The following is a 17,308-nucleotide window of genomic DNA, read 5'->3' as shown; positions in this document are numbered from 1 at the left end:
CATCCGAAGTTCATCAAATGTAAATTATTTAATTTGATTGTTTTTCTGATTTGTGACAAGGTTGCCTGCTGTTAGCAAGGCATAATGCTATGCTAGGCTATCGATGAATTTACACAAATGCTTGCCTAGCTTTGGCTGTAAAGCATATTTAGAAAATCTGAGATGACAGGGTGATTAATCATTTGTGATTTTCATGAATAGGAATATTTTCTAGGGATATTTATGTCCGTTGCGTTATGCAAATTAGTGTCAGGCGATGATTACGCTCCCGGATCCGGGATGGGGAGTCACAAGAAGTGATCTTAATATCATACTAAATGGAGTGTCACAGATTTTCATACAGAATAATAAAAATTGCCCTGAGACCACATTAAAATATCTGACTAAAGTCTTTGTATTTTTCTAGGGCTATAAGTTCAAAAATTATTTTACCAATATAACCCTTACTGAAAAAAATAAGCAGCCAGGACCTCCTCTTGACTCTAGAGCTGTGTACACATGACACCAGCCCAGGGCTCTGGAGCAGTGGAGTGTGACCACAGCTAGGTTCATTGTCTCTTATGGCGACTGAGTGGACTGTATTTTTATCGCTCTCTATCATTCCCTCCTCCTCTATTTCATTCTTTCTCCATTTCTCTGCACCTCTCTCGCTCTCTCTCTGTCTCCCTATCTCTTCTCTGCCTTTCCCTATCCCCCCCCCCCCCCCCCCCCCCGCTCTCTCTTTCTCTCTGTGAGGGGTAGGGCCGAGATGTTATCAGGTATTAAATTGTGCTAATAGACTCCCTACCGTTTGGACTGAAGACTCCAGATAATGGCAGAGATCAACAGATAACAGCCACTGTGACCAGATTAGTTGATCATCTCCCTGGTAGCTCACACAAAAGCACACACAAACGTACACACAAAAGCACACATACACTATATGCTGAGAGCTATCTCTCTGAATGACACTGTGCTCAACAGGTATTTCTTAACATGATACCAGCATAGCAGATATGGGAGACTGCACCAACTTGTCTGTCTATACGTGTGTGTGTGTGTGTGTGCGTACCCCTGTCATTCAGTGTCTGTGTGTGTGTGCATCTGTTACTGTGCTCGTCTATCAGTGTGTGCATCTGTCAGTGGGTGCTTGCATGCATGTGTGTGTGTGTGCACGTCTATTAGTGTCTGTGTGTGTGAGTGTGCGTTCTCCAGACAGGATGTGTTGTCAGATTCCACCCCGGCCCTGGCTTAGCCACAGGGATTAGTGGGGAGTCTTCTCTACTGCGCTCTACCTCTTCCTCAAATCCCTAGAGGATTAACTGAGTATAGGGAGGGAGGGAGGGAGGGAGGGAGGGAGGGAGGGAGGGAGGGAGGGAGGGAGGGAGGGAGGGAGGGAGGGAGGGAGGGAGGGAGGGAGGGAGGGAGGGAGGGAGGGAGGGGTGATTGACATGCAAAAGCCTGGCAAGGAGAACAGACAAGATTGGACATGGAGGACAGGGAGAGCAGAGTGGGAATTTTTTGTTTTACAGTTTTATCACCACTACACTGAAGTGGAGGGTTGGCTACTGTATTACTGCTGTCACAAAGGATTGATGATATTTAGCCTGTAAAAAAAAGGGCAATATTTAGATGACCCCCTTACAAACAGGCCCATTTTTGCCACATTCTTACCTGCATACACATTTTATACCTCCCATGAGCATGCCGGCATGCTGGGGACAGTTGTAGTTGTGGTTTGCAAATGTGGGTGGGTGTCAATTTTAATAAATCCATTGAGAATTTACATCAAAAATGAAGGCAGGTCCTAAGAAACAATATAACGCAATTTTAACCACTCCACAAATTTCTTGTTAACAAACTATAGTTTTGGCAAATCGAATAAGACATCTACTGTGTGCATGACACAATACATTTTTACAACAATTGTTTACTGACAGATTATTTCACTTACAATTCACTGTATCACAATCCCAGTGGGTCAGAAGTTTACATACACTAAGTTGACTGTGCCTTTAAACAGCTTGGAAAATTCCAGAAAATGATGTCATTGCTTTAGAAGTTTCTGATAGACTAATTGACATCATTTGAGTCAATTGGAGTACCTGTGGATGTATTTCAAGGCCTACCTTCAAACTCAGTGCCTCTTTGCTTGACATCATGGGACAATCAAAATAAATCAGCCAAGACCTCAGAAAAACGCCTGAAGGTACCACGTTCATCTGTACAAACAATAGTACACAAGTATAAACACCATGGGATCACGCAGCCGTTATACTGCTCAGGAAGGAGCTGCGTTCTGTCTGTTCTGAGATGAATGTACTTTGGTGCGAAAAGTGCAAATCAATCCCAGAACAACAGCAAAGGACCTTGTGAAGATTCTGAAGGAAACAGGTACAGAAGTATCTATATTCACAGTTAAACGAGTCCTATATCGACATAACCTGAAAGGCCGCTCAGCAAGGAAGAAGCCACTCCTCCAAAACCGCCATAAAAAAAGCCAGACTATGGTTTGAAAGATCGTACTTTTTGGAGAAATGTCCTCTGGTCTGATGAAACAAAAAAAATAACTGTTTGGCCATAATGACCATCATTATGTTTGGAGGGAAAAGGGGGACACTTGCAAGCCGAAGAACACCATCCCAATCTCATGATGCCATCTACAAAATAGATGGCATCATGAGGCAGGGAAATTATGTGGATATATTGAAGCAACATCTCAAGACATCAGTCAGGAAGTTAAAACTTGGTCGCAAATGGGTCTTCCAAATGGACAATGACCCCAAGCATACTTCCAGAATTGTGGCAAAATGGCTTAAGGACAACACAGTCAATGTATTGGAGTGGCCATCACAAAGCCCTGACCTCAATCACATAGAAGATTTGTGGGCAGAACTGAAAAAGCGTATGCGAGCAAGGAGGCCTACAAACCTGACTCTGTTACACCAGCTCTGTCAGGAGGAATGGGCCAAAATTCACCCAACTTATTGTGGGAAGCTTGTGGAAGGCTACCCGAAATGTTTAACCCAAGTTAAACAATTTAAAGGCAATGCTACCAAATACTAATTGAGTGTATGTAAACTGCTGACCCACTGGGAAAGTAAAAGCTGAAATAAATCTAATTTTAATTATTAAATTATTCTGATATTTCACATTCTTAAAATAAAGTTGTGATCCTAACTGACCTAAGACAGGGAATTGTTAGTAGGATTAAATGTCAGGAATTGTGAAAAACTGAGTTTAAATGTATTTGGCTAAGGTGTATGTAAACTTCCGACTTCAACTGTATATTTTATAGTAAGAATATAATGGAATTTAACAGAATAAATCACAAATCATTTTTCACACACACATATTGTGTCACCGGGAATGTGTGGAACCGCTGTCATGTCAAATCTGATACTTAGAGCCCAAGCCCATGCTTTTTTTAAATTAACGTTTAATCTATGTTTAGGGAGCAGGTGTAGGCTCTTACCTTCATCATGATACAGATAGAAAATAATAGCAATCCTGTTTTCAAAAGTATGTGATTCTCATTCATATTTCACAACCTCCGCTGGCTTTTGGAGTTGCCTTTAGGCTACATTATTGTGTGCTAAATGTTTCTGATCAGTGATTGATGAGCAAATTAATACAGTATATGAGCTATATCACCTCCACTTATTGGCCCAGCCAGAAACCAAGTAACCAAATAGCCTATACAGACAGAGATTCTGTGAAACAAAATCACAAAAAAAGTTGACTGTGGTATTTTGGATGCAGTAATTGCAGAATAATTGCAGTGTACTGCACTGTAACTGCAGTTACACTGAAAAATTACTGCATTGAAACAAACTGTGTTATTTGTATGCAGTATTTCAATCAAATGTATTTATAAAGCCCTTCTTACATCAGCTGGTGTCACAAAGTGCTGTACAGAAACCCAGCCTAAAACCCCAAACAGCAAGCAATGCATGTGTAGAAGCATGGTTAGAGTGCAGCATACTGTGGTTATACTGAACTCTAACTACAGTTATATTAGTGTATTACAGTTATACTGCACTCTGACTGCAATCTTTTTTCATAACCTCAATTTAGCTAATGTTTTCCCAGCCTAATTGTAGCCTAACCAATATCCAAATGAAATGATATTTATTGATTCATCAAGACGAGTCCCCACGCCTGTCTCAAAGCAGCGCGATGGTGCTGTCCCAATCAAAACGGTGCTGTCCCAAACAAAATGGTGCTGTCCCAATCAAAACGGTGCTGTCCCAATCAAAACGGTGCTGTCCCAATCAAAACGGTGCTGTCCCAATCAAAACGGTGCTGTCTCAATCAAAACGGTGCTGTCCCAATCAAAACGGTGCTGTCTCAATCAAATCTATTAAATTCTCATTTTCAAGTGTCCAAATAAAGAAAAAAAATCACAACAAACACTTAGTAAATAGAATAATATAGCAGCTAACCTTAAGAATTCAGAGTAAAAGCCTAACCTTAACCATTCAGAGTTAATACCTAACCTTAAGAATTCAGAGTAAACGCCTAACCTTAACCATTCAGAGTTAATACCTAACCTTAAGAATTCAGAGTAAATGCCTAACCTTAACCATTCAGAGTTAATACCTAACCTTAAGAATTCAGAGTAAATGCCTAACCTTAACCATTCAGAGTTAATACCTAACCTTAAGAATTCAGAGTAAACGCCTAACCTTAACCATTCAGACTTAATACCTAACCTTAAGAATTCAGAGTAAATGCGTAAACTTAACCATTCAGAGTTAATACCTAACCTTAAGAATTCAGAGTAAATGCGTAAACTTAACCATTCAGAGTTAATACCTAACCTTAAGAATTCAGAGTAAATGCCTAACCTTAATCATTCAGAATTAATACCTAACCTTAAGAATTCAGAGTAAATGCGTAAACTTAACCATTCAGAATTAATACCTAACCTTAAGAATTCAGAGTAAATGCGTAAACTTAACCATTCAGAGTTAATACCTAACCTTAAGAATTCAGCGTAAATGCGTAAACTTAACCTTGAAACTATACATAGAAGTAACCAAACACATATGGAACAACTTAGAAATTTGACGTTTGAGAAACATGGATGAACTTCTAATTCTGATAGGAGGCTGGGAGAGCTTGTTGCTACCCTTAGAATTTGTAATGGCTGCTGTTGTCGAAAGGAGTAGTGTGAGTCTTGTAAAGTTAGGTGTTCCTTAATACCAGTATATAAGCTACAGGGAAATTTAAGTTGATACATTAAATCATTTGGTACCAATGCAGTTGTCTTCTGTTTGGGAGTGACAGCCAATTTACTGTTTCAGACATTATGCAATTGTGTGTCTTATAATGGCATCCAAGAATGAATGTGAAAGATTGTTATAAATTACATATACTTCATAAGGAAGGTCTTTGTTGTGTTTTGATAGATTATGTCACTGTAGTCTAGGATAGGATCACAGCAGTTGGGTTATTAAGGTCTTTACAATGGATACAGTAAAAAAAATCTTACATCATCTGCATAGTAATCAAAGCTTATAGTTAATTGTTTTTCTAATATAATCAATATGCTTTCCAAAAGATAATTCAGAATGTATCTTCAAACCCAGATATTTCAAACAATCAACACTTTCAAACACCTGCATGAATTTTGAAATAGTCAGCTGTGAAGTTTTTTCTTTGCCGTGTACCAAACAGTATGATATATGACTTTGTTGGATGTAATACCAAATTATTTGGTAGAAACAATTTTTGTAAAGTGTTAAAATTATCTTGGATAGTTGCTTATATCAGAAAAGAAGGTGGGCCAATACTGAGCCTTGAGGTACACCTCTACTGAGTTCCAGGTTGTGATTTTTAACTAGGCAAGTCAGTTAAGAACAAATTCTTATTTTCAATGACAGCCTTGTTCAGGGGCAGAACGGGGGGCAGAACGACAGATTTTTACCTTGTCAGCTCGCGGATTTGATCTTGCAACCTTTTGGTTACTAGTCCAACGCTCTAACCACTAGGCTACCTGCCGCCCTTCTGTTAGTGAAACCAATGTTTTTAAGATTTCCTAGTAAGATAAAAGGATCAACTAAATCAAACGCTTTGATGAATCAATAAAATGATTACTAGGTTGTTTGGTGGAAATAAAGGTTTTGGCTTTGATACCGAAACTTTCAGATATAAAGAAAAGATGGAAAAAAGTTGGCGGTATGACAAAGTTGGCGGGAAAACATCTTGGTATGAAATGGATATATCCTTTTGGATGTATGTTTATGCTCAATGGCCTGATCATTGTAAGCATTAATGTAGTACTATTCAATCGTTATATTGTATAGTTAGGTAGTTTTCCTGACCCTCCAACCTCACCAAGAAATACTGGGTACAATTATGAAATGTAATTAACTTAACTCAATAGTTTCAAGTTCTACTAGTTGGTATTTAAGTACTGTCAACAGTGATGCGTGGTGAACTAACTCAAATGTTAATCAGGACAGAATACCCAAACTTTTAAGATTTAAACTCAGCTTTAAACTCAGCTTTAAACAGTTCAAGGCATTTGGTTTTCTCAAACCATTTGAGTTAAAGGGACCATTGCAACTTACTCTAAAACGTAGTCCTTAACTTTGTCCAGTAAAACATTGTAGTAGTGTTACATTTTTCTTTGTTCTCTCCAGCAGTGCCTCAGCATCCATCTGTCATTGATCTGAGTTCCTCTCCAAGCCTCAATCCTGCAGTATTGATGCCTATGTGTTTCATGTGGTTAGAGTCAGAGCCAGGGCACTTATAACAGAGCAGGCAGTGACATATTTCTACTGCTAATACTCACACAGCTCTATGTCTCTAAATGTCTGCTGGACAAAACAGGGGCAAGGAAATGACTGTATATTGGGACTGCTGGATGTGTGTGTGTCAGACTCTCTCTCATGTTTTAATTTGATTCACCTCTGTGTGCAGTGCCATGTTATAAAGGGGCCGTTGTTCTGCCTTCTGGTACTCCAGACCAGAGAGAGGCCAGGCTGGCCCCTGGCCTGTACCCTGCCAACCCACCGCCCGCCCGCACCCCGCCACCCGCCTGCTTTACCACATGGAACCCTGCTTTCCTGGAAGGGCCACTTTTCTACATTTATAGTTACACTCCCACTCTTTCTCTCTGGCTTTACTGTTTTTCTCTCTCTACTTGTTCTTCTCTTTCTTTAGGGTAGGGTAATGATCACAGAGTAATGCCACATGCTGAACCCCAACAAAGAATTCTCTGTCTATGTCCGTTTTTGTATCTTTCTTTTGGCATCCCTCTTCTATATTTCTTTCACAAAGAAAAGTGAAGGGAGGGGAATTTGCTTTTTACACTTTTTAATGCCTATGGTACACTCCTAAAACCATCCCAACCCAAGATTAAGAGTTGTAACTGAGTAACATATCACAAAAGGGTGTATTTTTGAGTATGTTAATGTGGTGTGTGTATACATTATGTCTTGAAGATGGAGAGATGAAAAGTAGAATTGAAAATGAAACATGAGTAACAGTACTTACACAATGCAGCCATTTCTTTCGGAAGGTCTGCCCCAAAACGTCCAAAGAGGCTGCTATTGGCCAGAAGGTCGAAAGGTGAGTGGCTCCTCATGGAGTTGAAGGCGAAGGGGTAAACAGCAGGTGAAAAGCCAGTCATGTGACTCACCTGCCGTTCCCTGTTGGTTGCCATGGCCTTGAGAGGATAATTTAGGTCCAGGATAGTTCCGGTCCCTTGTCACTCTTAGGCAGTCTTACTGGAGCTGGTCCTGGGGGCCTGGAGAGGAAAGGGATAAGGAGGGGTGATGAGATGAGGTGGGACCCACAGACGAGACACCAAGCCTGTGCAACGCTACCTCAGGTCCAGGGTCTCTGGAGGGAGAGATGAGAATAGGAGGTTAGTTCCAATGCCTGTCTGTTAATCGCACACAGTTTTAAGTAGTCTACACAGCCACCCACAGACGTAGGATCTTAATTTGATCACTATTTTGTTGCTGGGAATTTTCCTGCACTGCAGGAAATGCAAACTTGTAGTTTATTTGAGCTATTAAAAGACTTCTAAAGTTTTTTATTGCCACTTTGCAATTTCAGACTTGATTTGCCCTAAAGAAAAAATATCAACCCCTTCAAAAAAATTCCCATTAATTATAATCCACATAATAATTTACATTTCCTGTTGCTGCAGGATTATTTTCCTGCTGTAGCAAACTGGCCCAATTGAAGATCTTAAGGGGCAACAGGTAGCCGAGCGGTAAAGAGCGTTGGGCCAGTAACCGAAAGGGCCAGTAACCTAAATTGAATCCCCAAGTCGACTAGGTGAAAGATCTGTCGATGTGCCCTTGAGCAAGGCACCTAACCCTAATTGCTGCTGTAAATCACTCTGGAAAGGAGTGTCTGCTAAATTACAAACATTTTAAACGTACAAATACCGGTCAAAAGTTTTAGATCACCTACTCATTCAAGGGTTTTTCTTTATTTGTATTCTCTACATTGTAGAATAATAGTGGAGACATCAAAACTATGAAATAACACATATGGAATAATTTAGTAACCAAAAAAGTGTTCAACAAAACAAAATATATTTGATATTAGAGATTCTTCAAATAGCCACCCTTTGCCTTGATGACAGCTTTAAACACTCTTGGCATTTTCTCAACTAGCTTCATGAGGTAGTCACCTGGAATGCATTTAAATTAACAGGTGTGCATTGTTAAAAGTTAATTTGTGGAATTGCTTTCCTTCTTAATGTATTTGAGCCAATCAGTTGTGTTGTAGGGATGGTATACAGAAGATGGCCCTATTTAGTAAAAGACCAAGTCCATATTATCTTAATAACAGCTCAAATAAGCAAAGAGAAACGACAGTCCATCATTACTTTAAGACATGAAGGTCAGTCAAAATTTCAAGAACTGTAAAAGTTTCTTCAAGTGCATTTGCAAAAACCATCAAGCGCTATGATGAAACTGGCTCTCAAGAGGACCGCCACAGGAATGGAAGACCCAAAGTTACCTCTGCTGCAGAGGATAAGTTAATTAGAGTTACCAACCTCAGAAATTGCACAACAAATAAATGCTTCACAGAGTTCAAGTAACAGACACATCTCAACATCAACTGTTCAGAGGAGACTGTGTGAATAAGGCCTTCATGGTCGAATTGCTGCAAATAAACCACTACTAAATGACACCAATAATAAGAAGCGACTTGCTTGGGCCAAGAAACATGAGCAATGGACATTAGACCAGTGGAAATCTGTCCTTTGGTCTGGAGTCCAAATTTGAGATTTTTAGTTCCAACCGCTGTGTTTTTGTGACACGTGACGGGGTGAATGGATGATGTCCGCATGTGTATTTCCCACTGCAAATCATGGAGGAGGAGGTGTGATGGTGTGGGGGTGCTTTGCTGGTGACACTGTCTGTGATTTATTCAGAATTCAAGGCACATTTAACCAGCATGGCTTCCACAGCATTCTGCAGCGATACGCTATCCCATCTGGTTTGGGCTTAGTGGGACTATAATTTGTTTTTCAACAGGACAATGACCAAACACACCTCTAGGCTGTGTAATGGCTATTTGACCAAGACGAAGAGTGATGGAGTGCTGCATCAGATGACCTAGCCTCCACAATCCCACAATCCCCTGACCTCAATTGAGATGGTTTGGGATGAGTCAGACCGCAGAGTGAAGGAAAAGCAGCCAACTAGTGCTCAGCATATGTGGGAACTCCTTCAAGACTGTTGGAAAAGCATTCCAAGTGAAGCTGGTTGAGAGAATGCCAAGAGTGTGCAAAGCTGTCATCAAGGCAAAGGGTGGCTACTTTAAAGAATCTCAGACATAATATATATATATTTTTTTAACACATTTTTGGTTACTACATGATTCCATATGTGTTATTTCCTAGTTTTGATGTCTTCACTATTATTCTACAAAGTATAAAATAGTAAAAATAAAGAAAAACCCTTGAATGAGTAGGTGTATTAAAACTTTGACCGGTAGTACACGTTTGTATACTGCATGGAGTGTCACAATCGAAATGCATCAATGCAAATATGATCAAATGAAAAGTATGTTACAAACATAGAGGGATGGCATCGTTCATGGAGAAACTAACTGACACAAAAGATGTTTTGAAAGTTAAAGGAGAAGAAAAAGAGGAGGAATGAAGGAAAAAGGGGAAAGAATATAGATTGGTAAGGTTATGATGAAGACAGTGGTGGCCATAGAATGAATACAAAAAGAGGCAGTTCCAGGGAAAACAAGTACAAACTAGGTCTGAGAGGATGAGACAGAGAAGAGAGAAGTCTAATTTCTGTATTTTTTTGAAAGTGCAAAATAGTGCAATGCCATAAATCAGCCCACTTCACCATGAAGAGTCTCTGTGTTCTCTCTGCCAGCCTGAAACTATGGCCCCTCTGCCCAGGGAACTGTGCTCAACACATGGGCACACTTAACGCATTACAACATGCATGCTTTCCCCCCTCTTCTAAGGCCAATCTTCATGAGACTCCAAGGCACGTGATTCTGTAAAGTCTGGATATTTCCATGTTGAGGTCATGTGGTCAGGAAAAAACTGTTGGTTTTGATTGACAAAGATGCAGGGCCTTAAACATGTGCTGTCTTGCCTCTTCTAAATAATTTCATCAATCTATCATTCCCTCTCCCGACCTCTCTCCCTCTCCCTATCTCTCTCTCTGCCCCCCCCCCCCCTCTCTCTCTCTCTCTCTCTCTCTCTCTCTCTCTCTCTCTCTCTCTCTCTCTCTCTCTCTCTCTCTCTCTCTCTCTCTCTCTCTCTCTCTCTCTCTCTCTCTCTCTCTCTCTCTCTCTCTCTCTCTCTCTCTCTCTCTCTCTCTCTCTCTCTCTTGTTCTGTCCCACCCCCCACAGAGTGATGTGATAAGTGGGGTCACATTCTCTCTGGTGGAGCTGTGGTAAACACACAGGAGCCAAATAATGTTTTTTGGGGCCTGATGCAACTTATGAATCAGAGATAGGAGAGATGGAGGGAGAGAGAAAGAGGGAGAGAACGATAGAGGAGGAGCTGGAGAGGGAGAGAGAGAGGGAGAGGGGGGGTGAGAAGGAGAGGGAGAAAGAGGGATGAGAGAGAAAGAGAGGGAAGGGTGAGGAACTTACAGTACCCTCTCAAACCAGGGAAAAAAAATTCCATGTATTAACGTGTACAGTGGAAAACACACACTCACGTACACTCGCTCTGCAGTGACCTGTTCCACACACTGGGGGGCACCGCAGGGGCAGTAGCATGGCATACCGTGCAAGCAAGCGCACACACTCATACACAAAAAGACCATAACACAACAAACACAGAAAACGCACACATGACCACAAACACATACTCCTAATCCTTCTCTTCTTCCCTCCCCCTCTCTGTCTGTCTTTCTCTCAGCCTCTCTCCCTCGTTCACAGAGCTAGTTAATTACAGCCTACTGCAGCGGGCTGCCTCAGACCACCGCTAATTTAAAGTTCCATTCCAGTAAACTGTTCCACATGTGGGGCCAGGCTGGCTGGCCAACCCAGCCACGTTACAGGAAGGATACACACACATGCACACACACAGTCACACACAGACACACAGCTTTATATTTGTGAAATTTCTGGACTTTTTGCAGAGTAAATATGTTTGACCATTTGAAATACTATTTTCCCTAAAACCTACCCCTAACCTTAACCTTAACCTTAACCTTAACCTTAGCCTTAACCTTAGCCTTAACCTTAACCTTAACCTTAACCGTAACCTTAACCTTAACCTCAAAACCCTAAACCTAACCCTTAAGCTTAAAATTGCATTTGAACAAATTCAGGACATGAAAAAAGTCCTGATTTTACCAAAAAGTTATTGTTTTCCTGATAAGGTAAAAAAGAAAAAAAAAGCACACAGACACGCGCACACACACACACACACACACACACACACACACACACACACACACACACACACACACACACACACACACACACACACACACACACACACACACACACACACACACTCACACACACACACACACACACACACTAGTTCATATATCATATCATACCAATGCCTAGTACATAATACGTAGAGCCCTGAGTTTTACTTAGTCAGCTCACAGCCACCTACACCATGCAGGTATTCTTACCCTTCAACCCAATACATTCAATCCACTAAATCTAACCAGTGGATACTCTACACCCCCTATCCATACCCGGACCCATCTATCATTACCACAGCTGTCAAAGATATCTTCTCTCTCTTCCATCTCTTCTTCCTGTTTCTATGCCCCCCTTCTCCAACCACCTCTTCCTCCATCTCTAAACCTCCCTCTCTCAGCCATTACCAATCAGTCCACGCACTACACCCCCTCCCTTTCTACATCGCTCATCTGCCAGGGTTTTAATCTGGTTCTCATTGTTCTCTTTGTTCCATCAGGTCTGTCATTAGGCCTAGCTCTGACCCGGCGGTTTACGGGATGTTATGGTTTTCTTCTTTTGTTTGCTTTTGTCTTGTTGTGTTCTGTTCTGAATAACCAACCCCGTAACTCATTATTCAGCAATCACACACATGCATGCACACGCAAACGAAAGCATGAACTCTGTTTTTCAAGCCATAATTCTTCTTATTGAAATGTTGGGTCTTCAGGGGTTTCGATTCTCTGTAAGAGCCAATGTGGTCTCTGTCCTACAAATGTTTTTACTGAGAGGGAAAAAAGGCATTTAGACTCCATAGACAAGAATCTCTTATATGTCAGAAGTATGATAGGATGGTATGAACGTGAATAGACTGATGTCCAAATGAAGGTAAGTGGTGACCACATCCCTTCAGACACACACACATACATGGATCCTAAGCATCCTTATGGGGAAGTGTTTGGTGGGAACCAGGGTCAGTCTGAGGCTTCAGTATGGAGGAGAGATAAAGTTCATACGGGACGTGTCGAACCACTTCCCATAGGCTTAGTCACACAATTCACACAATAAGAACCACGTTTCTCTCTAGTACAATGAAGGAAAGAGAAAAAGAAGGAAAGAAAGAAAGAAAAGCAGGGAAGCAAAAAAACTGAAAAGTGAAAGAAGATGGAAAAGAGAAGGAAAGAGAAAAAGAAAGCATTTGTTTCAGGCATCTGGAGCCTTTCCTCCATTCGTAGGAGGTGAGTAGTGTTTCATAAATTACTCCCACATTGAGAGCTGGATCAATAAGAAAAAGAGAGGACTGTGATGAAGAAAGAGGGAGGGAGGACAGATGGGGTAGTGGAATAGCAGACATCAAAATAAAGAATCAGTTTTATTTCCTCCAATAAACCCACAGCATAATGCGACTCCAAGCCAGGAAATGTTTCTTTTGCTCTAATGAGTCACGCCATCCTGGGCATCCTTTCTCTCCTTCTTCATCTCTCTCTCTCTCTCTCTCTCTCTCTCTCTCTCTCTCTCTCTCTCTCTCTCTCTCTCTTTTCATCCATCTCTATCCCTGCCTCCAGGGGATACACAGTGTACCTGTGCGTCTCAATGCTGCCTTTATGAGGCAGGGCTGGGTTGGGTCAGACTGGGCTGTCTGGCCCTGCTGTGTGTGTGTGGAGGGGGTTAAGTTAAGGTGGGCTGTCTCAGTGATCTCATCCCCCACCATCTCCCCAAGTCCCAACCTGATTCAACCTGCCACTGCCTGAGCCACCCCTCACACACATTAACAAGCACCAACCACACACACACACACACACACACACACACACACACACACACACACACACACACACACACACACACACACACACACACACACACACACACACACACTCACATGCCAGAGGGGCACCTCTTTCCAAATGGTGAGGAATTTAAAGCAGATATGGTGTGTGTGTGTGTTGCGGGGCATTCCATTCCTTCATCTCTTTTCCACCAAGGCCTTTAACTGAGGGGCACACCTCAACACACACAAAACAAACACAAACGTCTTGCCTCTTCTCACTGGCTTTCCCGTGAAAATTGTTATTTTTTATAACATTATTTGACTAAGGGTCTATAACTGTAAAACGCATTAATATAATGTTACTTTAATGATTTAATGACTTTAATGGTTTGTTATAGCCTCGACCTGCCACTGTATATATAACCATTGACCATTGGATATGTTTAAAATCCAACTTCTAATTTTCTTTACAAATAAAACAGTCAATATTAGCCCGTTTAAAAAGTGACCCAGAAATAAAAGCATCCTGAAGTGTTTCCAACTGCATCCGCCTCTCTGGGGCTAAGTACTACTGTACTGTGGAAACAGTGTTTTCCAACCGAGCTAAACCCACACAACAGCTTGTTTCTGAGGCGAAGCGTACACTTCACTGGGTGATTTTTAAGTATCCAGCTTTCATGTGGTCAATGCAACATGCTGAGTAATATGGAGGGGTGGTTTAATATGCCTCTAATTACTGACTTAAACATGCACACACGCGCCCGCGCACACACACACACACATACACACACACACCAGGCCATTACTGAGGTGGGATGTGGAGAGCTTTAATCAAACTAGTAAAAACTGAGCTGTGTAACCCCATGGCTAGACGACTTTAGTATCACTTTGATAAGTACACTCTTTATTACTTATTAAATCACTTCTCTGCCTGCCAGACATTTCACCTACTGGCTTCAGGTTTTCACCTCTGTTCCATGTGTACAGTTAAACAAAGTTGAATTCACTTCCATTCAGAGAGAAACTCATGCAGCTCAACTATTCAACATTTTGTCCATAAATGTTCTATAGAACCACACGGTTACGATCTAATACATTTCCCCTACTGGTATTAGAACTGATTTGAATTTAATTTGTCCAAACTGCCAGGTCATACAGATTACCAGCGGTGGGTTTAGGTATAGGTGACATGGGCAGCATCTTGCCGAGGGCGGCACGGGGCGCTCGCACAAAGAAATTCGTAATGGTGACATTTGCGCGATCGGTTTTCTATCGCTCATTGACACGTCACGTCAATGATATCATGTCACCGTGTGGGACTGTGGGTCAATGATATCATGTCACCGTGTCGGACTGTGGGTCAATGATATAATGTCACCGTGTGGGACTGTGGGTCAATGATATCATGTCACCGTGTGGGACTGTGGGTCAATGATATCATGTCACCGTGTGGGACTGTGGGTCAATGATATCATGTCACTGTGTGGGACTGTGGGTCAATGATATCATGTTACCGTGTGGGACTGTGGGTCAATGAACTTTGTCGGAGTGGGCGTCCTGATTCTAGTTTGTGAGCTAGGCAGGCTACTGCCGTGGAAGGTCTCTGTGTGTGTGTGTGTGTGTGTTTGTGTCTGTGTGTGTGTGTGTGCGTGTGTGTGTGTGTGTGTGTGTGTGTGTGTGTGTGTGTGTGTGTGTGTGCGTGTGTGTCTGTGTGTGTGTGTGTTTTCTCTCTATGCAGAACAGAAGTGTTGTCTTTTGTAGCTGAGTTAGCACAGGGTCAAACGATCCACTTGACTCAGACAGCCTGAAGCAGCAGAGTCTGGCTGGAGTTGGATGAACCAAAACACCTGCTTTTACAACTACTACCACTCTTTGTAATGTATGTGACACCTGGACTCCCCCAGAAATATAAATGACTATGTATTATGAGTGAGAATGGGTGGAAAAACATGACTTCAACAGGGATAATTGGCTAGTGAAATATGAAACATAAATTAAGGTGTTCTTGCGAGTATTTAACACAAACCAACCAGGAGGTGGTACGGTCACAACTCACACTCCAAAATACACACTCTGGGAAGTTTCACACACACGGCAAATCGTACAGAGAGCCAGATAAACTCGCACACACACACACACACACAGACACGCACACACACACACAGACACGCACACACACACACACACACACACACACACACACACACACACACACACACACACACACACACACACACACACACACACACACACACACGCACACACGCACACACGCACACACGCACACACGCACACACACACACACACACAGGGTAAATCACCCATGAACAATACACAATTCAATTAAAGATTCTCTCTTTCCCAGGCAAATAAAAGGCCATAATATAGGAGTTATGATATGCATATATTTGTAATCATAAGGAATCAGAATATAGCTGGTTCTCTAAAACACATGCTACTCTCGGTATCGTAACACCAACATTGTGGTCAAGGTTTGTGAACAATAACTTTAATTTATGAAAGCTATTGTGTCGTGAGATTAGCTGTAAAAATGTTTGCATAAATATGCATAGAAATGTCCTTTATTACCGAGATATTTGAATACCATTTACGACCAAGATGGTAAGTAAAAAATGACTCCCTTTTAACGACTTAACTTCTTTGAGGAAAACTAGACTTTTGTACTAACAAATTAAATGTTTTACTTCATGTGAACGTTTTTTTTTAAACATTTTGTTGTGGAAAGTTTTTCCTCATAATCATTCATCATGGTCGTTTAGTTTCTATCTATTTAACCATTCTGTATGAATGCTCAGCACAGCTCCTCTCTCCTCTAGCAACAGTCATCTTACTGCATCTCTCACTGTCAAACGGACAGATGGTAAAGGAGAAACATGGGGTTTTGTTTAGGCAGCAGTAACTGCTTTGCCTATGGAAATTGGAATGTGGTTTAAAAACTAGGCCTATAAAGATTTTCTATACTCTCTTCTATACCTTCCACTGCAAACACTGATTTAGCCAACGTCATATCAAAATAACATAGTAGATTGTAGATTTTGTAATACCACTGTTACTCTTACAATAACTGTCACAACCTTTACAATCCCTTACTAACCATTTCATAAATAATGGTAATTACAGATACACCAACATATTGTTACTCTCCTAATGGTAACTACAGATACACCAACATATTGTTACTCTCCTAATGGTAACTACAGATACACCAACATATTGTTACTCTCCTAATGGTAACTACAGATACACCAACATATTGTTACTCTCCTAATGGTAACTACAGATACACCAACATATTGTTACTCTCCTAATGGTAATTACAGATACACCAACATATTGTTACTCTCCTAATGGTAACTACAGATACACCAACATATTGTTACTCTCCTAATGGTAACTACAGATACACCAACATATTGTTACCCTCCTAATGGTAACTACAGATACACCAACATATTGTTACTCTCCTAATGGTAACTACAGATACACCAACATATTGTTACTCTCCTAATGGTAACTACAGATACATCAACAATATTGTTACCCTCCTAATGGTAACTACAGATACACCAACAATATTGTTACCCTCCTAATGGTAACTACAGATACATCAACAATATTCTTACCCTCCTAATGGTAATCATAATAGTGACTGCAGC

The 17,308-nt window shown here is 41.2% G+C and overlaps 1 protein-coding gene across 1 annotated transcript in view; it reads right to left on the bottom strand.

Annotated features, from left to right (window-relative positions):
* Positions 1-17,308, bottom strand: part of LOC139413586 (retinoic acid receptor gamma-A-like) — a 78,954-nt gene that overhangs the window by 55,250 nt on the left and 6,396 nt on the right. Inside the window, exon 2 of the mRNA XM_071161112.1 lies at positions 7,486-7,738. Coding sequence (XP_071017213.1) covers positions 7,486-7,654 — 169 coding nt within the window. The 5' untranslated portion in view covers positions 7,655-7,738. The remainder of the gene's footprint in view (positions 1-7,485; positions 7,739-17,308) is intronic.

This window comes from Oncorhynchus clarkii, chromosome 7 (genome assembly GCF_045791955.1).
Source record: "Oncorhynchus clarkii lewisi isolate Uvic-CL-2024 chromosome 7, UVic_Ocla_1.0, whole genome shotgun sequence".
NCBI classification, from domain to species: domain Eukaryota; kingdom Metazoa; phylum Chordata; class Actinopteri; order Salmoniformes; family Salmonidae; genus Oncorhynchus; species Oncorhynchus clarkii.
Note: the sequence above shows the minus strand (reverse complement) of the source record. Positions and strands in the feature narration are given on the sequence as shown.